The sequence below is a fragment of the Colletotrichum siamense genome, assembly GCF_013390195.1.
Source record: "Colletotrichum siamense strain Cg363 chromosome Unknown KSG_Cg363_contig09, whole genome shotgun sequence".
NCBI lineage: Eukaryota > Fungi > Ascomycota > Sordariomycetes > Glomerellales > Glomerellaceae > Colletotrichum > Colletotrichum siamense.
Genome location: NW_023501022.1, coordinates 3,272,242 through 3,297,680, shown reverse-complemented (window position 1 = coordinate 3,297,680; position 25,439 = coordinate 3,272,242). Strand labels below are relative to the sequence as shown.

The window sequence follows — 25,439 nt, the reverse complement described above, 5'->3', positions numbered from 1 at the left end:
GATATCTATGAATGAAAAGGAAAAAAATGCTTCTATGCCCATACAAGTCTCTTGATGGAGTAGCTCAGGTGGTCTAAAAGCCCGGTGCTCTGTCTCGCTTCCTCCAAGGAAATGATATCGCCCTTCTCAATGATGCTCTCGGTGCCGGGCCTCTCTTTGCCCGGCTGGCTGAGGAATGCCAAGCGCTCGACTTCGGCGCAGATGCTGACGACCTGCTGGATCTCGCTCATCTTCGGCCCGTCCCCGGTGACTGCCGCGGAGGACTGGGAGTACGGCGCCTTGAAGGCGACCTTTCGGATCGGCGGGGCCTTGGGGCGACCGCCGCCGAGGAGGCTGCTCAAGGCAGACTGTGCAGGTTGTGCTGCGTGAGGATGCTGGTGCTCCTCGGTGCTCGAAGTCTTGCTGCGCTTGACGCCCAAGTTGGAAAACGTTCTGGTGTTGGTCCTGGTGACGTCGTTCTTGCCGGGTTGGTACGACACCACGAAGCCGACGTTCTTCGTCTCGTCCGTCTGGCCCGGGGAGACGGTCGAGATGATGTACGTGCCAAATTTGATGCCTACGACGTGCGCGAGGTCGATACGCTCAAAGGAGGAGACCTTGTCGAGGTTCCAATCGAAGCGGCAGAGGTACAGAGCGGCGTCGGTCAGGAGAAGGACAACCTCTTCGAAGGGAAGAGATCGCAGATTGTCGGATGTGTGAGGGCTGAAGAGAACCCAGCCGCCCATGAACTCTTCGCTCTCATCTGAGATGACACGTCTTTGGGAGAGCTCGATGGCTTGTTCTCGCATCTTTAGCATGGAAACGGCGGGGTCCTTGGTCATCATCTCGGCTTCGAATTCCTGGAAGACCATGGAATTGACGTTGCCGAGCAGGAAATCGATGGCAGCTTGGCTAAAGTAGTCATTGACCATGCTGGGCTTTGTTAGCGAGCGAAAGATAAAAGAACGAATAGAGCTTACCCGTTGTAAAAGCGTGTCATTGAAAGACCAAGATCATTCAGAGCTCCGCCGAGGTTCCTCTTCTTCGTCCTCGTGTAATCGCCCTTCATAGCGGCTGTTGATGCGTACTGTTTCGAAATGGCGTCTCCGTTGTCTGCCCACAGCGTGTTGAACCAAGGGGTCTGCTGGTCAACCTGGGCAGCAAGATCATATCCTTCCGCCTTGAGCTGACTCTCCAACATGTACTTGCCGAACGAGCTCTGGCAGACATTTGTTCTATCCAGGCAGTCCATGCAATTGGTGCGAAGAACGCCCTGCTGTTTTGTCGAAATCTTGCCGGCTTCTTCAACAGTGCTGCCGAAATTGTCCAACTTGTCGCGGAGATCGTCGAGAAGCAGACTGACGTTCTCAAATTTCATTCCACGGCATGCAGCATGAAAATCGAACCATTCAAAGGGAACCGCGGCATTCTCACCCGTGAAGACTTCCTCGTTCAGCCTTTCCACCGTCTTCTCGTACTGGCCTCCAACCGTCGACTCCACACCGTGCTTTTCCACCAAGTTGACGATCTGCAGGCCGCCGTACTCCGTCGTCAAACGCTCGAAATGCTTCTTGGCTGCGGCATAGTTTGCTTCGGGTGAGTGCTGGATGAGGGGCGCAGGCTTCAGGGAATATGGCGACTGAGTGAAGAATAGTGGAATACTACCGCGAATCTGAAGGAACGAGTAAATCTTTGAAGACTTGTCCCAGGTTGTGCTGGACAGAATCTGCTCTGTCTCGACGGCGTTCGCGACATATCCCTGCTCGTCGATGCCGCGTCTGAGATATCGCAAACCAGCTCTTTGCGTAGACCGGCGTGAGATCACGGTCAGGAGGAACTTCTTCTCAGTAGGGCGAAGATCGATAGAGTCCCGGACGGTTTCCGTCGGCGGAGAAGTTGGTTCGGAGCTGGGCTGTCGGATTGTTGACATCTCTACAGAGTCTCCAAGACTATCGTCTGTCTGCGGAGGACTGCTGTCCACTACAAAGTGCCGCTGGCCAACGAAGCCCTGCATTAGGGGTAGCAGAAGTGACTCTTCTCCGGCTTTCATGAAAGGCCTCAGAGTATTCTTGTTCCAAAAGAACATGGGATCGACGCGGGTGTGCAAAGGCACTTCGTCAGACTGCAACCTCGAGTCATTTGCCCATCGCCGAGTGATGTCGACATCGTACGAGAAGTAGAAGCTACGCGATGACCCAAAGAAGATCTGGGTCATTCTGAGGAGCTTTGGAAGCAAAGTCGACGTCGGCACGGGTTCGTCGGAGTCGTCTATGGCTGAACTAGAGGCCGCATTGGCAGCGGCAGCTTGATCGACGGAGCGACGAACCTGGTCCGCAGTGCCGCTCCATCCTGCATTCCTTTTCTGATCTTGAGTCCATCCACTCTTACTGAACCATCTCTGCGCGAACCTTCCGTAGCTACCTCTTCTGCCAATTACATCCTTTGCGACAGTGCTTTTAACAGGGTCGGCTCCATTCTTGGTCGGCGCATGATCCTCGACTTCGTCACCGCTGGCAGGGAGCTCGACGAAGTCGTCGCTGTCGCTATCGTCGGCGTCCTTATCTGTCTTCCTCTCCTCGAGGTGAAGTGCCGTCTGTGCGATTGCATCGCTAGCGTCCTTCTGGGAGGCGCAAGGGGTGACGGCAACTTCGGTGACGACGTAAATCGGGCAACCACAAATCTGCGCAACCTGCTGTCGTCGGGTAATCGTAATCAGGTAGCTGAGTCTCGAGACCGTGATCAGTCCTGGTCGTCGGCCATGGTCAGCTTCGGATTTGCGCAGCTGGAGCTGTGGCTGGGGAGCTCGGGGCACAAACCTATAACGCCGAAGGCCTCAAACGAGGAGTTTGGCTGAGAAAGATCGGGGATCTGCTCGCGATTTGCAGGGGTTATTGCAGAGTCGCCATATTTGATCCTGACCGGTTGCGCGGGGCGTTGTCCTTTGGTCACGAATGGCTGGATTATCAGGCCGTCAACCGCAGCGCAGATGATGATCTTGCGTGCGATACCGGGCATTGTGCGATGCGGGACCACACAGGGTGTGCGCGCCAGAAGACGACGGAAATTATTCTAGGGAAAAGTCGAGGCCGGTAAGACTGCATGCAAAAGAGCCATGGACGGGGAGTAGTGCTAATTATTTGTCGGATTGGACGGATATTCAAACATTAACAATGTTGGTCTGTAGGTGGATTGGCGAGCATATCGCATGCAGGGGCGGAATGAGACGTTTTGGGTGCTGCGAACTGCTGATGATGTCGCCCAAATGGAACATGTAGCTATGACATGGGTGGTGGGCCGCGGGGTAACGTCAGTCTGCAGTTGCCCAGCGCGAGTCCAGGTCACGCCCGAGACACCGGCCCGATGAGTGGCTCAATGAGGTGGTTTGTCAGGTCAGGCCAGGTGCATCTGGTCCAGCGCTGTGTCTTCCAATGGACCATCGTCTGCTAGTGCTGGTAGGGTCGTTGCTGCGTTCTGAGCCGTCATTCGCTCGTGGGCAACTCAGCACATCTGCACTGGAGCTCAAGCTTTCCGTCCAAATGTCCCCATTTCTTCAGCTGAGGCATTGGACGCAGGCAGGCTGCCTCCGTCCCTCCCAACTCAAGCTTTCCCACTAGCTCATCCCGACTCATTTCACTTGTAGCTGCATATTCAGGGCACATTGCATTTCAAGTTTTTGACGATCTCGATTGACGCTTGTCCGCGGTTTGTGCATGGACTAACCATGCACTAGACCCCAAGAATAACTAGTCGACGCCTATCAACAATTGAGACTATTTTTCAAGTATTCAGGCTGCTGCAGCTTGACATTGGACCAAAGATTTCTGTCCGCCTTAACCACTAACATCCAAACTGTTTCCAGCGCGTGTCCAGTCAAACATCAACGCCACCCAATATTCTTTGTCATGGGTATCTTAGATGGCGAGTCTCTCGACCTTGTCCTTCAGAGCGCGGATGGGGCCGGCAAGCTCGCTGCCCTCGTTGGAGGTGATGGAAGCGGCAATGACGGCGCGGGAGACACCGCAGGCGCGGCCAAGGGCGGTCTTGGACTTGACGTAAACGTAGGGGACGTTCTTGTCCTCAGCCAGGAGAGGCAGGTGAAGAACAATGCTGAGGGGGTTGGTATCCGCGGCGAGGACGATAAGCTCGGAAACACCACGGTTGAGGGTCTTGGTGGCCTCGTTGGCTGTAAGAAGAAAGTCAGCAGCTGTTCGGTGGAGGCCAAGGAAGGGACGCAGCTGGTGGCTTCAGAGAGACAGGAGGAGTCAAGGGAGTGAGACGGCTCGGGGACAAAACTTACCGCCCTTCTTCAGCTGGCGGTAGTGGGTGCACTGCTGAACCATGTCCAGAATCTCCTGCTGGAGAGCATCGTCGGCCAAGGGCCAGGCAGCGGACTCAGACATTGTTGCGGTGAGCGTCGAGAGATGTCTGGGAGAAAAAGTCAGAGTCTGTTGATACAATCCCAAGCAGGAGCATTAGAGTGCTGCGTACCAAAGATATAAGGTGCAGGGTTCCTTGCGGTGGCTCGCCCTGGTCGTGAGGTCGAAATTCGTGATGAACGCGATGAAGAGATATCCAAAACTTTTTTCCTCCGAAAAGCGTAAGAAAAAAAAAATCCCACTTCCCCAAGCTTAACGGCAATTGCCGTTGGAGAGTGGATCTTGATGCGACTGGAGTGGAGCTCTTCGGAACGCAGGTTCTGCCGTGCACCGCCTCATTCCATCAGGTGCCTCTCCTGACTTACGTAAGTGCACGGAGCTGTCAACGCGCCGCAAAACCTTGCAACCAACCAGAAGGCCAACCTGGAAACCAGATCTTAACACAGCACACCTCATCTCGAGCCGTCGCCGAAGCAGCAGTCGAACCTCGCCCGTCCCAACCAGCCATCACCGCAATCGTCCGCAACCCACTCTTCGCCGCATCTCCTTCAGTTCCCGACCCTCTCTTCAACTTTTTCTTTCGACTACTCCGTCTTCGACGTCAATTAAACCGCCAAGATGCCTTCCGAGCTTTGGTACGTCAACAACACAGCCCGTGTTGCCCCCGTCCCGACGACAGCTCCCTATCCATCACTCAGAGCTCCCAACTCCATCCATTTCGCGCCCCAACCTTCCCATCTAGCTTCATCATATCTGTCCAAAGCTCATATGCTAACGCGATCATGTCACAGCCCCGTCTATGCGGTTCGTCATCCCTGTGCCCACTCGAGTCAACGATCCATGACGTCGCCTCCCCCCTGCCTCCATTCGAATGAGCCATTTGGGCATCGCCGATACATCGCGTCCGACAATCATCGCTAACATGTCATTAGCCCTTCTTCGGTGCCATGGGCTGCACCGTCGCCATCGTCTTCACCTGCCTGGGTGCCTCTTACGGTACCGCGAAGTCCGGTGTCGGTATTTCGGCTATGGGTGTCCTGCGCCCTGACCTGATCGTCAAGAGTACGCGAATCCGCATCCATCGAGTCGTCGTCCGCGACGCGCCCAACGAATGTAGACTGTTACTGACATTTCGCGACAGACATTGTCCCCGTCATTATGGCTGGTATCATTGCCATTTACGGTCTCGTCGTGTCCGTCCTTATCTCCGATGGTCTCCAACAGGAGATGTCTCTGTACACTGGTTTCATCCAGTTCGGCGCTGGTCTCGCTGTCGGTCTGGCCGGTCTTGCTGCCGGTTTCGCCATCGGTATTGTTGGTGACGCCGGTGTCCGTGGAACTGCTCAACAGCCTCGTCTCTTCGTCGGCATGATTCTGATTCTCATTTTCGCCGAAGTCTTGGGTATGCGACGCCCCTTGCTTTCTGAACTGAAACCTTTTTACTAACGAACGTGCCCCAGGTCTCTACGGCTTGATTGTTGCCCTTCTCATGAACTCCAAGGCCAGCCAGGACGTCACCTGCTAAACGACGACAAACCCAACGACGAAAATGCTCGGTTGAATGGTTGACAAGATGTACTTAAGCCACAACTAGCACGGGCATGAAATTGCCACATCATGGGCAACGACAAGATTATCATCAGCAGGCGCGTCGAAATACTCGAATCGAATCAGGTTTTATGGCATAGGCGTGGAAAACGGTCAAAGGTCACGAGATGCCAATGTTTTGTTTGGACGGTCGGGGAAACGCTTTCCCCGTCGGATGTCAAACTTATATGTACTATTGTGCCATCACAGGTATGCTATCCATTTCTGGGGGCGGTTGCTCAGCATAGACGGTGGTGGGGATGGAATTGTAGTCTAGGTTGCGATAATGCTTTGTTGCGTCTACTCTGATTATTGGTCCTCTGCTAGTGATGTCTGTGTCAGTGTTCCCCGCAGTGATGTTGTCGTAAGCTCAACCAGACGACTATTTGGGGTGTATGACGTCTTGGAAATTGCGGCGAACCTCGACCCCGAAAGCAGCACACCAAACCAAACAGTTGTGCCAGGTCGGGAGGAAAACAATAAGCAATCGTGCTAGGTCAACTGATTGAGGTTTTCCTTCTAGCAATATGACTTGGCAATTGGGACCACAAGAATCTTGAGGGAACTTCTCAACGTCCTTGGCTTGAGTAAACTGGCGTTTGTCCTCGTTCGTCATATGTAGTATTTTTGCCATGGCATTGCAGTTGCTGCAACATGTGACGAGGCAAGGTCTCTCTGAATCCGCATATTCTCCTCTTCTTGTAGAAGGAAGGCTTTGAGAGATTTGTCGGTCACAGGCAGAAAACAGCAAAGTCCGGGAGCAGCAAGTGGTGGTTACAATAATAGTATGCTCCCGCTGGATTGAATCAAAAATAGTGAAGTCCTGATTAAAGTTGTATAGACTCTTGTGATTCTTGAGTGGGATTTTCGCTGTGCTCAAGCTTCTCTTTTGATGGGGGGATTTCGAGGTCAAAATGACTGAGAGCGATGGATATCACGATGATGACGGCGATGAAACACTCCATTTTTCGTTACCTGCTCGCTATGAACGAACCCACCTGCACACGTCGCGTCCATCTGGCCTCCCAAACACCTGACCTCGCTAGTTCTTTGCCTCCGTCGTGGGCTCTGCCGTGGCAGCCGCAGCCGCAGCAGCGGGAGCCTCCTTCTTGGGGAGCAGGCCGCGCAGGGACAGGTCGTAGACGACGTCCTCGACACGCTTGACGTCGTACTTGACCGCGTCGACGCGCTTCCTCAGGATGTCGTTCTTGAGGTTGAGGAGCTGGAAGCCGGCGAAGAGGTCCTTGACGAAGGCGCTGATCTCGACGGGCATGGCGAAGTCGCCCATGGTGACGGCGTTGGTGGCGAGGCGGGAGAGCTCCTGGGTCACGTCGGTGAGAGCGAGTAGGTACTCCTCGATGGTGAGGTGGAAGGCGTCGCGGTCCTTGAGGTTGACGGGGACTGTTGGGGATGGTTAGCTTTTGTAGGTATACGCAGGCGATGTGGGATGGGTAGGAGGCGAAGTGAGGGTTCTTGGTACGCACCCTTGAAGATCTCGCCGACCTCCTCGAGGCTGAGAAGGCGGGCGACGGGGCCGGGCTTGCCGTCAGCGGTGAGGCCGCCGAGCCAGCCGCAGAGGAGGACGGTGAAGATTGCGTTCTGGACTTGACGGTTCCACTTCTGGTTGTACCTGTTGAAATGTCAGTGACGTGCCAAGGGAGTGGATGGGAAGCGGCTTACTTGTAGTAAGGGTACTTGGAGGCAATCTCCTGCAGCTCGCCGATGACCTCGACCTCTTTCTGGATGCCCGTTTGGACGTCCGTGAGCAAGGGACCATCTGGGAGCGTCCGTCAGTCTGTGTGGCCATAAAGGTTGGTGCCATGCACTGAGGACTCACATTGCTCGCGCGGGGTGGCGTGAACGCGGGACAGCAGGCCCTGGACGTAGGAGATGGCCCTGTCAAGCTTCTGGACCGTCTGGCTCATCTGATCCCTAACCAGCTGGTCCTCGTCGATCTTATTCTTGAGGTGCTCGAAGATCTGGGGGTCGAGCAGACGGGAGGCGGGGACCTCGCCCATGTTGGTGTCGTTGTCCATGGCTGGCGTGGTGTCAGTACGCTGGGATGGGCTTCTACAGAATAGCCACCATTGGGAGCAACGATGAAAGGATTAGATTGAGAGGCAGCAACGTCACGAAGAGAGACGGTAGATACGAGAGATGGTGGTGAGATTGTTGTCGTTGGTGGATTGTGTCTGCCCCGCGATTTTGCACTTGCCATAACGAGGCCAAAAAAAATCAGAGTTTTCAACTCACCTCGATAATGAATATTTTCGTTTGACCAGTCGGATTTTCCAGCAGAGCAGAAATCAATCGACAATTCTTGGGCCGTCACCTGGAAATATGTGATGCGAATCCTGGGATGAGATTCTTACAATTCAGACGTCGTGCAAGGATGGGCAGGCGGTCACTGCAGGCGAGTGGAGGGTCGGCGGGAGGACAAGGATCAGCATAGAGCAGACGGGGTGCGACTCAATTCTTGGGATATTTTATTTGCAGCAAATTACACAACATCTCAGCAATTCAACAACGTAAAAATCACCAAAGTTCGAAAGGGAGCAGAGGAAACCTTCTTCACAGGCCTGGGCGGAACCAGACACAGCAATGAAAGTCGAGAGGGGTTCGCGTCTCCTGGAGGCAGTGAAATACCAGGGACACGGTGGGCATGAGGGCATACGGCAAGCCGCAGAGGCCACTCTCCCGAGAGATCAAAAATAAGAATAATCACGATTGACCTCCGTGGAGGTCTTTCAGAGATTAAACTGAAAAGAACAGATACTACACTTGATCTAAGCCAAAAGGCAATAGAGAGCTAAGGAGAAGAAGAGAAGAGAAAGTTGAAAATGGGCGGACGGTGGGAGGTGTTTTATGCCTTTTCTGGGTGGCCTGTGCAGGGGCCCCGATCAGCCAGGGTACGTACTCCAGGCAGGAGTGAGGCCAATTTTTTGCGGGAAGGAGAGTACAGGTACGTAGCCCACCCGGCGAGCACCTTCTGCTGATTGGACGGTAAATCATCACGAGGTTGAGAACGAGAAGGTGCTCCTTCTGTTTGCTTGCCTGGCTGGGTATGCCGACCGGCCAGAAGCTTCTATCACGTGCCATCAGGCCAGGTGCAGCTCTAGGCAACTGCCTTCTCTGGTTTCCGAACTCCAGATTGGCCTCACGTCTGAGATGGAAAGCAAGAGAGGAAGGCAGTGTCGAACCTGTGAGGCTCTACCCAGTTAGGTACTTTGACCTTGAGTGGTGACGAGGCGTCACTCCTCAAGGCATCTGTAGATTTATCACCTCTCCGGATGGTTGCTCCTGATACAAGGGTGCATTCGTACCATTCGCACGGTCGGAATCTTGCCATAGTTTAAACAAGAAAAGGGAACAGCACAAAAGCATTACAGTATCTTGTTAGAAGCCTGGATCTGCCGAAGCCCTCCCAAGTGTGAGCGTCTCTGGAGCACATCCTCTATGGGATATAACAGATCTAGCAATATTTACGGCAAAATTAAGCTGGGATCCGTCAGCAGACCGACTTTTGAAAATACCGTGATCGACCTCGACGGCTTGCATGGCTGCATAGGTAATGCGCAAGCCCGCAGGCATGCTTGCTTTTCTTGATGTTGGTCCAACGGGGACATCATAATCTCACTTGCACCTTCCATGGCTCGCCGTGCCGTACCATTTGATTGGCGCGGTGAAGAAGTGAGGAAGTACTGGTGACTAAGGCACCATCCGAGGACGAGACTTGTTTCTTCCTTTCCGGGCAAGCATTGCGTTTCGCCGGCTGGAGAAGGAACTGCTTCTGATCTTCCAAGGAGCATCCCATCCATCTACATGACGGAGACGCGGACATTCCCATAAACCGCCCCCCAGCTTCAATGTCCGAGAATCCCACATGTCCACGGGCCCGTGAGGTGCATGCCATGCAGGCGTCGTCTAGCAAAGGCTGGGGAAATCTCATTACCGTCCCCGGCATGGTTGATCGAAATGAACATTTAACAGCTTAGCTAATGATGGAGGTAATCTCGACGGCCAACCTCGGACACTGCAATGGCGCTGGGCGGCTACTGCACGGTGCACCTGCAAGCTTCGTCTAGCAGTTCCGGCAGCGGGGTCGCCAACCAGGATCCCAATTCAAGCAAAATCAAGCTTCCCATTGGCCTGCAACCTAGACGAGGCCTGCAGATGCGGGCCCTTGCACCGAGGAACCTCCCGAGGTTGGCTAGAGTAGGTACTTCGCATCTTGCGTACAGCTACACCAACAGGCCAGGTACCTCAATTTCAACTTTGTTCGTGACCCTTGACTACCGGCAGAAAGGGGCAAACACAAATGTCAACAAAATTTTGAGAGAGCACCAACCGGCGCCCAATCGAGTGCGAGGACACGCTTGCGATTTTTCCTGTCACTTGCGCCGTCCCGTCTCCAGCTTGACGTCCCGTCTTGCACGCCACGCCACGTTGACACTTTTCGTGCGCTCATCCTCGCCCGGTCGTACTCGGATTCCCATCCTGACCGCCTCCACCAGACGCTTCCCTCCCTTCCTTCCAATGCCTCGGACGATTTGTCGATAACACACCAATTTGATCCCCGAACCCTGGCTGCCCACGCTTCAAGATCCTCGACCGTCACACGGACTGGTACGGCAGCTACACGAAAGGTGCATAACCCCACGTCCAGCTTTCCCGCACAGATATAAGAAAGCTTTCAACATGTCGGGCCGCTACTCCCTGCGCCAGACTCCCAGGTTAGTCTATTTACTTTCCATCTCGTCTCTGCATTTGAAGTTGTCGGCCGGCCGAAGCAATTGGGCCCATCGCAACTGTACCACACGACCCGAAGTAGCAGTTGCGTACCGCCTTCCACTCGAAGTCAATACTCTGCACACTGAACCCGTCAAGCTCCAGTTCACTAACTGGTTATTCAGGAAGAAGGAGCTCTTTGAGGGTATGGTTGAGACTCCTCGACGTGTCTCCTCCCGCCGCAAGTCACCCGAGAACGAACCCATGGCAGACACCACCGAATCCAAGATGACTGCCCGTACTCCCCGCCGACGCGCTACCGGCAAGTTTCGCGAGGAGCTTGATGACGAGATGGTCACCGACAAGTCCGTCTTGAACGGCAAGGCTGAGGTAGAGGAGCCTTTGGCCAACGGTTATTCCAACGGACACGCGAACGGACACGCCAATGGACACGTGAAGGAAGAGTCCGTCAACGGTCACGCTACCAACGGGCATGTCGAGGAGAAGAAGCCCGAGCTTTTCACGAACGGCGATGCCGCTCCTCCCACGAAGGAGAACGCCCAGCGTGTCTACCAGGAGGGGGAGATCATTGACGGCTGGAAGGTTGGCACCGACCCCAAGATTGACACTTCGGGCGAGTTCGAGTTTGGTGGCAGCCTCGGCACCTTGTCCCTGATGATTGGTTTCCCTCTTCTGATGTGGTACATGTGGATCGGAGCCACCTACTATGATGGCGGTGTGCCGCGCCCTCGGGATGGAGAGTCACTGGGAGAGTTCTTCCGCCATCTTGCCAACCTCGTCTACACTGGAGCGTTCCCCTCTCTCCGTGCCTGGCGCATCTACTGGACCTTCTTCATCTTCGAGGGCGCATGCTACTGCCTCCTGCCCGGCGTCTGGGCTTGGGGCAAGCCTCTCGCTCACGAGGGTGGCAAGCAGCTGAAGTACTTCTGCAACGCCTACGTCAGTTGGTACTTCACTATTGCTGTCATGGCAGTGCTGCACTTTAGTGGTCTTTTTCCCATCTACACCTTCATCGATGAGTTTGGACCTCTGATGACGGTGGCTATTCTGAGCGGATACCTTGTGTCTTTCGTCGCTTACTTCTCTGCTCTGTGGAGGGGGGCTCAGCACCGCATGACCGGCTACCCCATCTACGACTTCTTCCTTGGTGCCGAGCTGAACCCCCGCATGTTTGGCATCCTCGACTTCAAGATGTTCTTCGAGGTCCGCATCCCTTGGTTCATCCTCTTCGGACTCAGCTGCGGTGCTGCTGCCCGACAGTACGAGAGATACGGATACATTTCTGGCGAGGTTCTTTTCCTCGTCTTGGCGCACTACCTCTACGCCAACGCTTGCGCCAAGGGTGAGCAGTTGATCGTGCCCACCTGGTAAGTTTTCTGATACATCTAACGCGACCATGTCTAACAATATCCAAGGGACATGTACTACGAGAAGTGGGGCTTCATGCTCATCTTCTGGAACCTTGCCGGTGTCCCTCTCTCCTACTGCCACTGCACCATCTTCCTCGCCAACCACCACCCCGACGAGTACAAGTGGAACCCCATTGCGCTCACCGTCCTGTTCATCGCGTACCTGTTCGTCTACTGGGTCTGGGACACAACCAACAGCCAGAAGAACAGCTTCCGTGCGCAGGAGCGTGGACAGCTCATCAACCGCAGGACTTTCCCCCAGCTTCCCTGGAGGGTCGTCAAGAACCCTAAGACCATTACCTCGGCCAAGGGCGATGTCATTCTCGCTGATGGCATGTACGGATACGCTCGCAAGATCCACTACACTTGTGATGCCTTCTTTGCTATCTGCTGGGGATTGATTACCGGTTTCAAGTAAGCAGAAGCGTATGCAAGAACGCCTTGACGGTGCTAACAATATTCTAGGAGCCCCTTCCCCTGGTTCTACCCGGTCTTCTTTTGTGGCATGATTGCCCACCGCGCCGCCCGTGACATCCACCGCTGCCGCCAAAAGTACGGCGATGCCTGGACCGAGTACGAGCGCCAGGTGCCTTACCTGTTCATCCCCGTAAGTAATTACATCCTGCTCTCAGATGCAAATAACTAACTCTTCTCAGTGGGTCATTTAAGCTACCAGATATCCATCCATCCTCACACGATGATAAATCGAGACTTCGGCCGCTTGGCCATTTCTGTATATATATGCTTCGTCACCTACTGGTGCATCTACCTTTGTTAATAATGGGGTAATCGGAGCAGGTCGTTCAGGACAGGAAAACTGCCGGCGGAACACACTGCCATTTCGGCATAAAAGCGTTTTAATCACGGCGACGGTCATGTTTCTTCGAAGACGATGCTGTTGCTGCTTCTCATGTATATACGGATCACGATAATTGCTCACTGTGTCAATGAAGATGTTAATGTTAGAGATTCAAAGTAAGCTGATTGGGCTGAAGTGACATAAATCAATAATACATTTGGATGCCTGGACCTGGACTGTTATCTATATCCTTTCCATGACCGTGGATGTGCCCGTTACTCCCAGCAATTTCTCCAGATTTCGGACGACTCTAGATGAGCAATGGACTCTTGAGCTTTGGGTGGCTGACGTGTTGAAGCGTCTGGCGAGATGCTGGCCAACTCCTATCTGGTCTTAATTGCATATTGACCTTGAATCTTCAAAGTGCCGCTGTAAGTAACTCTGTTTACGTCCTTGTTCAAAGTTTTCGATGCACCTATTCGAAAACATCTTGGTTCTTATGGCCGTGATAAGCATCATTTCAGAGACTGGCCCAGTCCTCACTATCAAGAAATAAGTTCTGCGGATGTTGCAGAGCCAATCAAAGTCGGTGTATTGTTGCCTGAATACCACGAGGATGGTGGTGAGTACTGAGGCTAAGGAGATGTGCGAGGCACAGTCATATATAAGGGGCAGGGGATGTTTCTTCGCACGAAGTATCGACTTGGTTTGTTGTAGTGTTCGCAGGTCGATCTGGCGATGTCATTGCCTAGGGAGTCGTGATTCTGTCCAAGCGAGGCTTACTTGTAACTCTAGCCACTGCCATGTCGACGAGGCAATATTCAACGACTCAGTGGGAACTTGAACCGAGCGAGAGTAAATGATGCGTTGTTACGTCTAAGATGAGACTGAGATGGCTGGCGTTTTCAATCCTTAAGGCAGTAGAAGTATCGATGTACACCTGATGGGCAGTATCCTCGGTTGGTTATGCGGAAAGTACGAGATCTGAGCTGCATTCTTTGCTCAAGAGATGTCGACATACTGGACATCTCAGCGTCTAGTAACAAAACCCGCTTCATGTGAATGAATATCAACTCGAAAGCGGGGCAAGGTATTGTCTTCGAATACTTCTAATACACTCCAACTCTTGAAGAAGTATAGAGAACCGAAAGCCCTCGGTGTGACGCTCAGGTTGCTTACGGCTGCTGTTAATGAGCAGGCTTCTGGCTGATTGGAGACTTGACTTCTAAGCTAGGAATAAGCATAGATGTAACGGGTCCATTTTCATGAACGAAGTGATGCTGGACATTGTCTGAGACTCCAATATACACGAATGCCTTTCCCTGTAGGCATCTCTCTACCACTTTCCTGGCTGGAGAGACGCCATGGCGTCTTCTGCGTGCGTTTCTTGATATTAGTATAAAGAGAGGCTTTTGCCATATAACTAGGGGGGCAATGATCATAGTCTCCTCAAGGCATTTGAAAAGTCAGAAGGTGCATTTAAGCATCGCGGAAACGCTTTTGGATGTTGGATGTCTATCCCCGCAGACGAGCTCTGCTCAGAAGAGACGCAGTGCCTCGGTGAACTACTCCGCATAATACTGCAGAGACAGAAATGGAAGGCGATAATGAACGACTTATTGAAGTACTGTACTGAATCCTTGTGCTAGTATTAGGCGTTTGGACATGTGCCGTTCGATCGGTATGAACTGATGACACTTATTCACAATCATTTCAGGCCTCCATTTTTGCAAACGGTTCGTGGCTGCAAAAACAATTATGAATGATCATCTCCGTATGGAATGTACATTTTATCATGGTTCGCCACCTAGTCACTCAGATTCGGCCAGATCAACCACCGCTCGCGATCCAGAAGAACGAGTGCAGGGGAAGTAAGGCATCTCGACAGGAGTGTTAATGTGAGTGCCATATTTATGTTCAAGTAAGTTCAAATTCCATTGGTGCTAAGAGAGGCCAGCATGGGTATGTTCTGTTCATGCACTCTGGGATGATCAAGGGATTCAGGATTCGGCGGCCCACGAAAACCGTACGCCAATCATCAGATGCTATTCCCCTTCTGTTTCCAAGACTCAGTCCCACCTCGAGTAACCGATCTGCGACCATACTTCAATCCCTGTATCCACTGACCAACGAGGAGCCTACTTAACTGCAGGCAGCAAAATAAGATCCCTAGCCCACACGCTTAGCTCCAAAGCTGACCCCGGGCTGCATTCGCTAGGCGTATTCTGATTCTACTAGTGTCCTGCGTAAAGTATGTAAACTCAGCAGGCTCGCCTTTCCGCCTTGTCACACAATTACGCTTGTTATTTATCGAAGTCCTGTCGGTGGACTAATAGAAAATGGCAACCAGTGGGGGCCATTTGTCTGTTGACGATGGCAGACGACCGACTGCAACCTCAAGAAGCTCTGTACACTCTGAAACGTCTGGGGTCACCCTCAACGATGCAGAATCTGGCCGTGATGTACCGGAAATGGAAGACATTGGCCATCGCCAGCCGAAAACCTTCCCGTCAGCAAGAACTTACATAAGCGTTCCAACTGAGGAACCACAAGGACATTCTTCAAACATCCGTGATGACGCAGCGGGAGAATATGGCAGGGAGCCAAAAAAGGTCGAACTCTCAAACCGACCATTGGGTAATTTCAACGTCCTCAGTCTGTGGAAGTACGAGTTCTTGGCCATAATTGTATCAGTTCTGGCCTTCATCGCCATGATAATCCTTTTGAAAGTGTCCGACGGAAAACCGCAGCCAAAATTTGCGTATTCCATCAACCTCACCACGACTATCGCTATTTTTACTACTCTCTTGAGAGCTGCGATGGTTTTCGTTGTTGCTGAAGGTGAATCCAAATGTTCGAACCTCCCGTGACGTTCACTAATAGATGATAGTTATCGGACAACGCAAGTGGCTTTGGATGGATCAGCCACGCCCTTTGCGACACATCGAGCATTTTGACAATGCTGGAAGAGGTATCTGGGGATCAATAAGACTTCTGTTTCTGACGCTCAAGCCGTAAGTTATGACACCTCCTATCAACTACAAAGTTTTGTAACTGACACTGGAGGGTTGAAGGAAGCTTACTGTCTTGGCCTCGCTCATTGTGATCACTTCATATGCTGTCGGCCCGTTCGTCCAGCAAGCAGTTAAGACGTATCCTTGTCCTATAAACGGGAAGGGAATTGCGAAGATATCAATTGCCGAACGCGTCATACGATCAGACGCCTATGTCGGGGCCCAAGTAGGCGGCGCTGGAGATCGTGCCGTCATCAAAAACCTCAGGGTCGCTCCGGAACTGCAGATGACTGCCCTGAATGGTCTGCTGGCCGACACTCCGACTGGCTCCGTGAACCTCTTTCAATGCGACTCTGGGAACTGTACGTTTCCTCTCAGAGGGCAAGGAGCTACTCATACTTCACTCGGTCTTTGTAGCACTTGCACCGATGTGAGATCCAAATTGCTGGAATCTCGACACATCTCGAACTTCTCCCACGTGTTTGAGACAGACCGCGATTACCGATTCGACAACCGCTCCGAATTTGGGATCAGCACCTTTTTCAAGTCTGGTATTTTCAACATGACGACTGAACGGACGAGCCCTTACAGCACCACGGAAGACTACGAAAATACCGAGACGTCTATCCTGTCGTTTACTGCAAAAGGCTGTGCCCGTACAAAGGATCCAGAGGACGGATCCCTGACGAGGGAATGCAAACACAGCTACGACAACATGCCGGGTCTTTTTCCAGAGTTCGACATCGTGGCAGCGAACTGCAGCTTACACCCCTGCCTTCGCCGCTACAATGCCAACGTGGTGAATGGTGTACTGGACGAGAAGCTTGTCTCTACCGCGCCGGTCGGTGCAGCCAATATCTCATACGTCCAAGCAAACATAGCGGACGATGTCAGAAATACCTATGTATTTCGTAACTTCTCCTACGTCGCTTTGAGCGAGCCTTGCATTATCAAAGACGCATGGTACGACTCGTCCAACATCAGCCAAGCACCGCGAGACGGCGTGGACTGGACGTCATGGGGCACAGGAGATACTCTCCATGAAGCGCCATCCGAGTGTCTGGTACTCATGGATCCCACCGAGTTCCTTGGTATCAGGCGATTCTTTCTGCAGACGCTCAAAGGATCATGCGCCAAGACAACTTCCGGTTCCAACAGACCGACTTCGAGCCTTGAAAACGGCAGGATCAATTGTGAAGGGGGCTTCTGGGTCGACGCATTCTTCAACAGCGGGAACGCCACATTCGACGATATCTCCACCGCCTTCGACAATATGGCGACGGCGCTGACGAACCGCATGCGCGCGAAAGGGCGTGAGTTCCTCACAGAAGCGCGGAGCTTCACGAATGGGACTGCTGTAGAAATGTCCATCTGCATGCGCGTTGACTGGCCATGGCTGGTGTATCCGGGTGTCCTGCTAGTTCTGACATCGGTTCTCCTTGCGACGACATACGCACAGAGCTGTCGGGACAGGGGAAGACATCCGATTTGGAAATCATCGATACTGCCTTTGCTGTTTTATGGGCCAGATACGCAGCAAACCTACCTGGATAAGCAGCAAGATGGCTCCGATGGGAGACAGTCCTTGCCTCTTATGCAACTGGCTGAGCTCGAGGCAATAGCTGATGCGACTAAGGCGAGGTTTTGCAGCGGTCGGGATGTAGCTGGCTTCATTGTAGACAAAAACGCCCTCTGAGGCCACATAAGTTGCAAGAGGCTGACTAGATGGATGGAGCTCATATCATAGTTGCAAGTTGTGCCTAAATTACAGACGGTTTTGACAACAATTGGGATGATAACTCTCGCACAAGATCTGCGTTTATTATGGTTATGCCTTTGCGCCAAGAGTGTCCACTCGAACCCCGAATTTGTTAGGTTTCATCCTCTTCTCAATTGCTTCTCTCCAGAAGTCCTTGTCTTCGTCAGTACTGACCCGCAACGAGCCTGGATAGAATATGTCCAGCAGGACTAGCCCCATGGAGGGATAGTCTTTCTCGACCTGTTTAATGACAGGGTGTACCCTCTTGTCACGAATAGTCTCCTTGTGTGTGATATGTATGCCGTGAGCGTTCGGTGATCTGGACACACCAGCAGCGTACAGGTTCTGAACATTTTCCTCTTTGGCCGACATCGCCGACAAGGCTCTGGGTTTGGACCTTGGCAGTGGGCCCTCGTGAGGCTTTGCTAGACATGGAACAAAACATGCTCCCAGTGAACGCTTCTTGGAGCCTGTAATCCAATTGAGTGCTGACAGTGGGTAGTAAGACACCCATAGTCTCTATTGGGTGCCTGATTGATTTCTGTAGATAAGCTGCAGACTGATCGAACCACTGGGCTGTGGCTGTGTAGGAGTCGTTGTTGGAGGCCTGCTCCAACATGCAGAAGCACTCCACACAAGAACCCCTCCCCGGGCATCGTTGCCTGGAGGCTACAAGGGTCGAGCGGAAGAGTTGCCTGATCTGTGGAAATAAGCACGGAAAATGCAACATGTTTTCTTCAGCAATTTTGCATGCTTTTTTTAGATATACTCGCACATTCTTAAGCAACTAGGTGTATGTTTATTGCGTGCTTTTATGATGAAATTACATCGATATATCTGAGTTAGTTAACATCTCGCAGTGGGTTCAACCTCTTGAATGATGATAAATGTAGCTTGTATATGGATTAGTGAAGGGCTCTATCACCAACTTAAGAGCTCAGTATCCCATCCGAACTGATTACAGCATTATCTACTTGTACAATCGGGCCTGACTCCATCACGGATCCCCTGCCATTGCTTGAAAGCAAAACGCAAAAAGAAAAATAAAAGATTCTGAAATGACATGTAGAAAGAAATCTCTCTGTTGCGTTCGACTCAAATCAATACATTGCTGGCCTAGATCAGAACTTCTTTCCCTTCTGTTCAACCTTTCCAGTCGACTTCTAACCTGAATTCCACCTGCAGTATCGGCCTAAAGACCAACATAAGGACATTTCGAAACCGCACGCTTTCACTTCCCATGGCGCTACCCATCCAGTTCCTCTTTGAAGACGCAGAAACAGGCGCTTTCAAGACATTTAACCCCGATTCAGAAATACCGGACAACCGATAATTATGGTGCAAAGATTGCGTCCGTCTTTGATGAGACGTGGATATAGGTCTGTCGAGGCATACGGGACAAGCGCTTCATCCTGACACCGGAGTTGAGATCAATAAATATTCCTCATGGCATCGTCAGCTTGAATCCAGCTTGAGCGGATGGGACCTCAACAAACTTTTGCGCACCACCACAGAGGACGCAGGTGGCTTCCAAATAATCAACCGCAGGTGGCACAATAACTGCCACTGAGATGGAAGAACGGCTTCCATGAAGTTTGGTGGCTTGATAGACGTGCATGTGTCTCAAAAAAGAGGTTACACACAAGTGTCAAGTCTGCCTGATTGAATCCTGCCGGAGTCAACGTTACTTCAATCTACCCTACACACTTGCACGCGCATATGGATGGATGTCTCATGAGACATTTCAACTGCGGCGTGCTATTACTGCAGTTCCACAGGTAATGCTTAAGCATTGCTCGCGGCTGGGTCATTGACCGCTTCACCAAAGGCGTCAGCGTTTCTTTTAGATGTCCTCATGAGGGCAATATCGTCACTGAAATGACTAGACCATTTGAAAATTTCCTGTTTCCATAACCTGTCAAACTGTTCCCAGCATTTGAGACGTACCGCAACTTGAGTCTTCTATCGAAGGTAAGCTCTCCAAACCCCTCCTCTCCCCAAGATCTCGTATGTCTCAGACCACCGGCATGGCAAGAGGAGATCACCTCAAAAAGGTGGTGCGGAAAGAACTCGATGAACCTCGCCATCGGTTTCCCCAGCCAGTAAGAGTCGGCCCGGTCATGTTCGAAGCGAACAGCTCAAGGAAATGTCAACCGTCAACCTGGCCCGTGTCTCAGGCGCCCCGATCACGATGCCAGAAATCCTTCCCGACATTTCAGCTCGGCTTACACAGCCCTCCCCACAAACACCACACCACCACATCTCCCCGCCGCCAGAAGCAACCTCATCTTTCTGTCCCGACCGCAAAAGAATCACCCCGAATCTTACCCCTCCAAATAGCCCCCTAACCGAGACCTACCCCTCCTGCTCACCGGAAGCTCCAACTTCCAGGCCTCCATCAACCTCCCGCGTTTGCTGTCTCACCCTCACTACTCGATCCACGGGCACAAATGTCCTCAACGACTTGCTGGCGGCGTGCATCTCACGGAACTCATTCGTTCGTGTCAACGCAAGGCCTCAAAAGTCCACGCAGCCACCGCCAGAATAATCCATTTCCCCAAACCCCATCAAGCGACGCAGGCAAGCGGCAGCCCCCCGACAGGCCGCATAAGCTCCCTCTCACCGCCCCCCTCCCATTGGCCACAAAGCTCACTTTCAGCTCCAGAGCTGAGCCTCCTCCACATGAGCCCGTCATCTGCACGTAGGCTTTTCCCGCTTAAGCTTGCTCCCCCTCATTTGTCGGTCGTAGGGCTGACATCCTATCCTGCCCAGCTCCCGGGCGTCGTGGTTACACCGGACCAAATATACCAGACAAGTCTCCGGCCCCCATCACACCGCGCGGCACGGCACTTGGAGCTAGGCTAGGCTCGAGTTTGCGCGGGGAAGAGGGGAGGAGGGGCTGCAGGGCTGATCCGGAAAGATACCCGGCGGCGTGGGATAGGGCCGAGGCTCGTATGGGCGAAAAAACCTCCTTGAGCTAAGATGAGTGTGTGTGTGTGTGTTCGTGTGTTCAGTTTTGGCGGGTTCATGTCGGTGAGAGCGGTGCAATGTGCTTCCATGATGCTATTTTGAGAAGGTCGTCTTTGCGGGGTGTCGTTTTGGTTCCCGCGTGATGACTTTGCCTCTAGAATATGCCCCAGCTGGGAAAGCCACGATGCGTATGCCCGGAGACTTGACGTCCTTTCTTCGGTGAAGGCGTGATCACGATCCTTGACTTGACGACGAGGACCATGGCGGTGTTGGGAAGTTGATATAAAGGTACCGCACGACACCTCCTCACCTCCACCCATCTCATCACCAGTCCCATCACCAACTCCCAAGCCCTTCACCCTCGAAAGCTCCAATCTCATATCCTCCACACACACTTCTCAACCCCCCAAAACAGCCCACAATGTTCTCCAAGCTCCTCGTCACCCTCCTCGCCGCCACCTCCGCCCTCGCGGCCCCGGCTCCCCTCTCGGAGCGCCAAACCGGCAGCTCCTACTTCACCCCCTCCGCCGCCTTCCAATACAACGTCCGCGACGGCGCAATCTACCCGGCCTCCTGGGGCTACGTCTCCAAATACCCCCAGAACGCCGGCAACGACTTCACCACCCTGCTGACCTTTACCTACCCGGCCGCGGCCGCCGGCAAGAAGTGCCAGTTCGCCTTCTTCGCCGACAGCAACACCTACGCCGGCGGCAGCCGCCAGCTCGATGTCTTCACCTCGCTGCAGCCCGCCCCAGCAGGCGGCGCGGGAGGTTGGGGCGCGGGCGGGCCGGGCAACCAGCGCAACGCCAACATCGGGCGGGTGTCGATTGTGGACGGCGGGTATGCGACCTGGGACGCGACGTATGGGGCGTATCTGTCGACGCCGTCGGACTGCAAGCCGGCGGGCACGGTGGAGGGGCTGGAGCTGGTTGGGGTGAATGATAACGATTATGTGTCGTTCCCGCCTACCGCTGCCCGGATTCTGTACAACTAGTTGGATGTGTGAGAGCGTGGTGGGGGAGAAGAGCGTTGAAGGGGGCCGGTGTTTATGGAAGTCTGTTCGATTCTTCATCACTCATTCATGGTAGTTTCTGATATATAGGTTTTGGGTAGGGGCGGGCCAGGCGTTTTTGGGTTGAGCGATGCGAGTTGAATCACGGTCCTTAAGCATCAGCAGGGAGGGAGAACCATGCATCCTTAGAAAGCTTTCATTCCTTCCAAGTTCTTCAGAGGACTCAATACGAAATAATTGGGTATTCCCATTAACCTCGAGCCCCTCGACATCTAGTTGCTGTTAGAATCTGTGTTTGATGATTCGTGCCAGAACATACACTTACGGTTTTTATGAGAAGCATCCAGCAGGAGCCTGGTCCCTCGAGATCTCCATACTTCCCGCATGCTTGATCGAAGTAGCCCCGTTCATACCCCCCACGCGTTGACCATGCCCTTCAAAGCCTTGCAATCAAGCTTATGCGTCTTCCAATCCTTCGTTTGGCACTCCTACACCCATAACGTTAGCAAAACCATCCCTTCTCCCCCCACTCCCCTCGCCATCATCAAACTCACCTTCCCACAGTACCGTACAACACCGCACCCCGTACAACTCTTCACCTCCCCGCCCGCCTTCCCACACCCAGCACACATCTCCCCCGCCGCCGCCCCCCTCCCGCCTTCCTCCCCCTCGCCGCCCTCCCTCACCGCCCTCCCCAGCTCAAAAACCCTCTCCAGCGCCGCCGGCACATACTTCACCCCGGTGCCCCTCCCCTCTGCGACCCTCACGAACCCCTTCTTCCCCTCCTTCGGCGCCGTCCGGCACGCGCGCGGCACGACGATCGTCCAGCCCGTCTTCACCGGCCGCAGGTCGATCCCGCGGTCCTCGAACGTGATGGCGAACTCGTCCCCCGCGCGGTCCGCGACCACCACCGTCGGCTTCGTGATGGTCATGTTCTGCTTCACCTGCGCGACGAGGAACCACTCCTCGCGCGCGTCCATGCCGGGCGCGGCGCCGTCTTCCTCGATCGGGAGGCCGTCGAAGGCCGGGAAGGTCGTCGTGTTTGTCAGGTCCGGGATCGGCATTGTGGGCGGTGTTTCCTGCCCGGGATGGAGGTGGAGGTCGGCTGGCTAGGATTTGGGGGGTTTTGGAATGAACCGGCCGACGGAAGGACCGCAATAGATGATAAAGCCTGCAGAGCTATTGAAACAATTGTTTAACCGTCGCTCAGATGCAACTGCTCATAAAATTAGACAAGCTTTCCAGGCGTCAGTCTAGCTGAGAAAGATGCAATATCTGAATGGTGTGAGTGAGAGTGAGAGTGAGAGATTGATGAAACAGACGGGGCCATCCTCGATGAGACTCGCTGAATGTGGTTGGCCGCACGTCCAGTAGAGTGGAGTGTGGGATGTTTAGAGAAGGACACCCACCACATTTAGGAGAGGGGAATTGAGGCCAAGAAACACGCCGGCAAAAGCTCGGCTGGAAGAGAGAAATGCTCTCGTAAGAACGCGCTTGGCGGCTTCAAGAGCCTCACTGAAACGGCTGCCGCCACAGGATAAGACGACAGATGACGAGATGACGTACGCTGTAACCCCGGGGAAACATGGCCTAGAAGGGCCCCGGGATTGTTCGACGGCAGAGGGTTCGCGTGTGCAGATGTCAGGCTCAGCGTCTGGGCCTTCCGCCTGTCGGACATCGGATGAAGATGGCGTCATGGCGCTGGCAACAATTCAATGCACTCGGTTTCAAGAAAATTTGGAAAAGGCATGCTTGAAGGCTGTCTCCGACTAGACCACTGAACGTTTGTGTGCTGTTAACAATCGTCTCAGTGACGATGTGTCTATTCTAGGAAACTATGTGTTGTGTAGCATAGCTACATTATAGACTACTAGGACTTCCGCGATCACGGGCTACCCAATGCCCATCGTCGGGAAGCGCTGGGTGACTTGACGACGGTTGCGCCCGTGTCCATCCACAGCGCATATACAAAAAAGGAGCAACGCCAAATATCCAATCAACAACCCTGGCCTTCCCTGGCCTGCGCCGGTACATCCCTAGAGAACAGGCGCCGAATTGATCCCGGCGACCCGCCAGCAGAGCCGTGGCAATGCTGCATGCGAAATAACAAATATCAAGTCGTTATATGCTGCAAATCCATTATGCCCCAAAGCTCATCCATCCGAATGTACCCGCGGCAGACGCCAGGACCAAAAAGGTCAGGATGCCGGCGCCGGCCTTATCTGCCGTCGTGATGGGGGTGTTGTGGACGCCCAGATCGTTGTTCGAGTTGCTGCCAGCATTCGGGTCACCTTGGGAAGTACCTCCAGTGCTGTTCGATACGGGCGGCTTGGCCTGTCCAATGAGAAGCGATGACACAGCGCCCAGGACGTTCATCTGCTGACCGGCACCGATCGTGCCATCGTAAGTACCCGTGCTCCATTTGAAGCCACAAGTGCGCTGGTTGGCTTGTCCCGTGCACTGCTTCACTGCAGCATCTGCTGAAGTTTGGAGGACAGGGAGGATTTTGTCGGCGGTGTAGGGTGCAATCTGGGTAACGATGGCCATCCAGCGGGCGACATAGCCCTTGAAACTCAACATGTCGGTGGTGCAGGTGTTGTGCTCCTCGCAGGCAATCTCGAAAGCGATGTTGTTGGGGAAAAACACATTCATGGTACCCTGGATGAGACCGTCGAGGCGGGTCTTCCACTTGGCGTCTCCATCCGTCTGAGTCTGTAAGTATATGCATTCGGAGTTTTAGGGCGCAGTCGATACTTACAAAGTTGTACATGTGGGCGGCTCCGAGCATGTAAACGCCGTTGTTGTAGGAGAACTGGGCCTTGTTGATATCCGTGCAATTGTGCTCGACGTGGCCACCGTCGTAAATGTTGTAGTCAGCGTCGATGAATCCGACAGATTCTACCCAGTCCCAGGTCTTCTCGGCCCAGTCCGAGTAAGTCGTATTTTTGGTGTAGCGGGCCAATCTGGCACCGATGTTGAAGAAGCAGCCGTTTGCAATGCCTAGATTGGGTCAGTTTCGTGCTTACTCAAGAGCAGCAGGGTCGTCTCACTGTTCTTGTAGTTATATCCGTTGTTAGAGAGGGGAATCTGCCAGCGCAAACCACCGCCGCACGTGTTGTCGTGTCTGTCAGGGCTGGCCATAGTGTTAAAGACGGCTTGGGCGAGGGCGAGCCACTGGGGCTGGTCGGTCGGCGGGTTGGGAAAGTTATTCTCGGCGGCGGTCATGGCGGACATGCCCCAGAACCCTTGATCGTCGTTACCCAGAGATGCCGTGTAGTTGGGAGGCATGTAGTCGCGGTTGGGCCCGACCTGGTGCAGCATGGCCTGCATGACGACGTCGTTGTAGGAGGAATCGCCCGTCAGATGCCAGTAGTCAATCATGGTTCCCCAAAGCGCACCACCCTCCCACCAGTAGTAATCACCCGCGGGCGGCGGACCTGGCAAGATACCGGGCGTGTGGCCGGTCTCGTTTCCGTCGTAAAATTTCATCAAGTCGTAGGCGATGTCTCTGGCCGTGTTCTTGATGTCGTCTGCATACAGTGTTAGTAAGGCCGTGGGGAAGATCGTCGTGGCTGGGTCGGTCGTGGGGACGGCAGGGAGTGCGTACCGTTGGAAGCGATGGAGTAGGCGGCGTTGGCGATACCAATGCCGGTGGAGAGGAAAAGGGCGCCGGCCGCGCTGGCGATGAAGGAGCTGGAAGGCTTCATGGCGAGGATGTTCGTCGAATGACGTGTGTGGTTGAAGCGAGCGACTGGGAGAAAGGGAAAGGAAAGATGCCGGGTTGG

At 53.5% G+C, this 25,439-nt stretch overlaps 8 protein-coding genes across 8 annotated transcripts; 4 read left to right on the top strand and 4 right to left on the bottom strand.

The window, feature by feature from the left end:
- Window positions 1-32: 32 nt before the first annotated feature.
- Window positions 33-2,994, bottom strand: INPP5F (Phosphatidylinositide phosphatase SAC2; the record flags this gene model as incomplete). The annotated part of the gene is made up of 3 exons (XM_036645426.1): window positions 33-912; window positions 960-2,724; window positions 2,796-2,994. The coding sequence occupies 3 exons, from the start codon at window positions 2,992-2,994 to the stop codon at window positions 33-35; spliced, it is 2,844 nt and encodes a 947-aa protein (XP_036489277.1).
- Window positions 2,995-3,890: 896 nt separating this feature from the next.
- SNU13 (13 kDa ribonucleoprotein-associated protein) lies at window positions 3,891-4,379 on the bottom strand (the record flags this gene model as incomplete). Its single annotated transcript, XM_036645425.1, has 2 exons — window positions 3,891-4,162; window positions 4,277-4,379. 2 exons carry the CDS (start codon window positions 4,377-4,379, stop codon window positions 3,891-3,893), a joined length of 375 nt encoding a protein of 124 aa, XP_036489182.1.
- Window positions 4,380-4,973: 594 nt separating this feature from the next.
- vma-3 (V-type proton ATPase 16 kDa proteolipid subunit) lies at window positions 4,974-5,880 on the top strand (the record flags this gene model as incomplete). The annotated part of the gene is made up of 5 exons (XM_036645424.1): window positions 4,974-4,990; window positions 5,147-5,159; window positions 5,288-5,417; window positions 5,497-5,757; window positions 5,816-5,880. The coding sequence occupies 5 exons, from the start codon at window positions 4,974-4,976 to the stop codon at window positions 5,878-5,880; spliced, it is 486 nt and encodes a 161-aa protein (XP_036489184.1).
- Window positions 5,881-6,984: 1,104 nt separating this feature from the next.
- Window positions 6,985-7,978, bottom strand: tsn1 (Translin-1; the record flags this gene model as incomplete). Its single annotated transcript, XM_036645423.1, has 4 exons — window positions 6,985-7,343; window positions 7,427-7,572; window positions 7,623-7,719; window positions 7,780-7,978. The coding sequence occupies 4 exons, from the start codon at window positions 7,976-7,978 to the stop codon at window positions 6,985-6,987; spliced, it is 801 nt and encodes a 266-aa protein (XP_036489183.1).
- A 2,662-nt stretch (window positions 7,979-10,640) lies between these two features.
- sts1-1 (Delta(24(24(1)))-sterol reductase) lies at window positions 10,641-12,768 on the top strand (the record flags this gene model as incomplete). Its single annotated transcript, XM_036645422.1, has 5 exons — window positions 10,641-10,675; window positions 10,856-12,058; window positions 12,107-12,514; window positions 12,566-12,707; window positions 12,757-12,768. The coding sequence occupies 5 exons, from the start codon at window positions 10,641-10,643 to the stop codon at window positions 12,766-12,768; spliced, it is 1,800 nt and encodes a 599-aa protein (XP_036489186.1).
- Window positions 12,769-15,370: 2,602 nt separating this feature from the next.
- Window positions 15,371-17,609, top strand: CGCS363_v013572 (uncharacterized protein; the record flags this gene model as incomplete). Its single annotated transcript, XM_036645421.1, has 3 exons — window positions 15,371-15,740; window positions 15,790-15,913; window positions 15,974-17,609. 3 exons carry the CDS (start codon window positions 15,371-15,373, stop codon window positions 17,607-17,609), a joined length of 2,130 nt encoding a protein of 709 aa, XP_036489185.1.
- A 3,454-nt stretch (window positions 17,610-21,063) lies between these two features.
- Window positions 21,064-21,636, top strand: CGCS363_v013571 (uncharacterized protein; the record flags this gene model as incomplete). Its single annotated transcript, XM_036645420.1, has 1 exon — window positions 21,064-21,636. The coding sequence occupies one exon, from the start codon at window positions 21,064-21,066 to the stop codon at window positions 21,634-21,636; it is 573 nt and encodes a 190-aa protein (XP_036489188.1).
- A 2,157-nt stretch (window positions 21,637-23,793) lies between these two features.
- On the bottom strand, window positions 23,794-25,361 carry DCW1-1 (Mannan endo-1,6-alpha-mannosidase DCW1; the record flags this gene model as incomplete). The annotated part of the gene is made up of 4 exons (XM_036645419.1): window positions 23,794-24,360; window positions 24,413-24,654; window positions 24,705-25,184; window positions 25,262-25,361. 4 exons carry the CDS (start codon window positions 25,359-25,361, stop codon window positions 23,794-23,796), a joined length of 1,389 nt encoding a protein of 462 aa, XP_036489187.1.
- Between the last annotated feature and the right edge of the window lie 78 nt (window positions 25,362-25,439).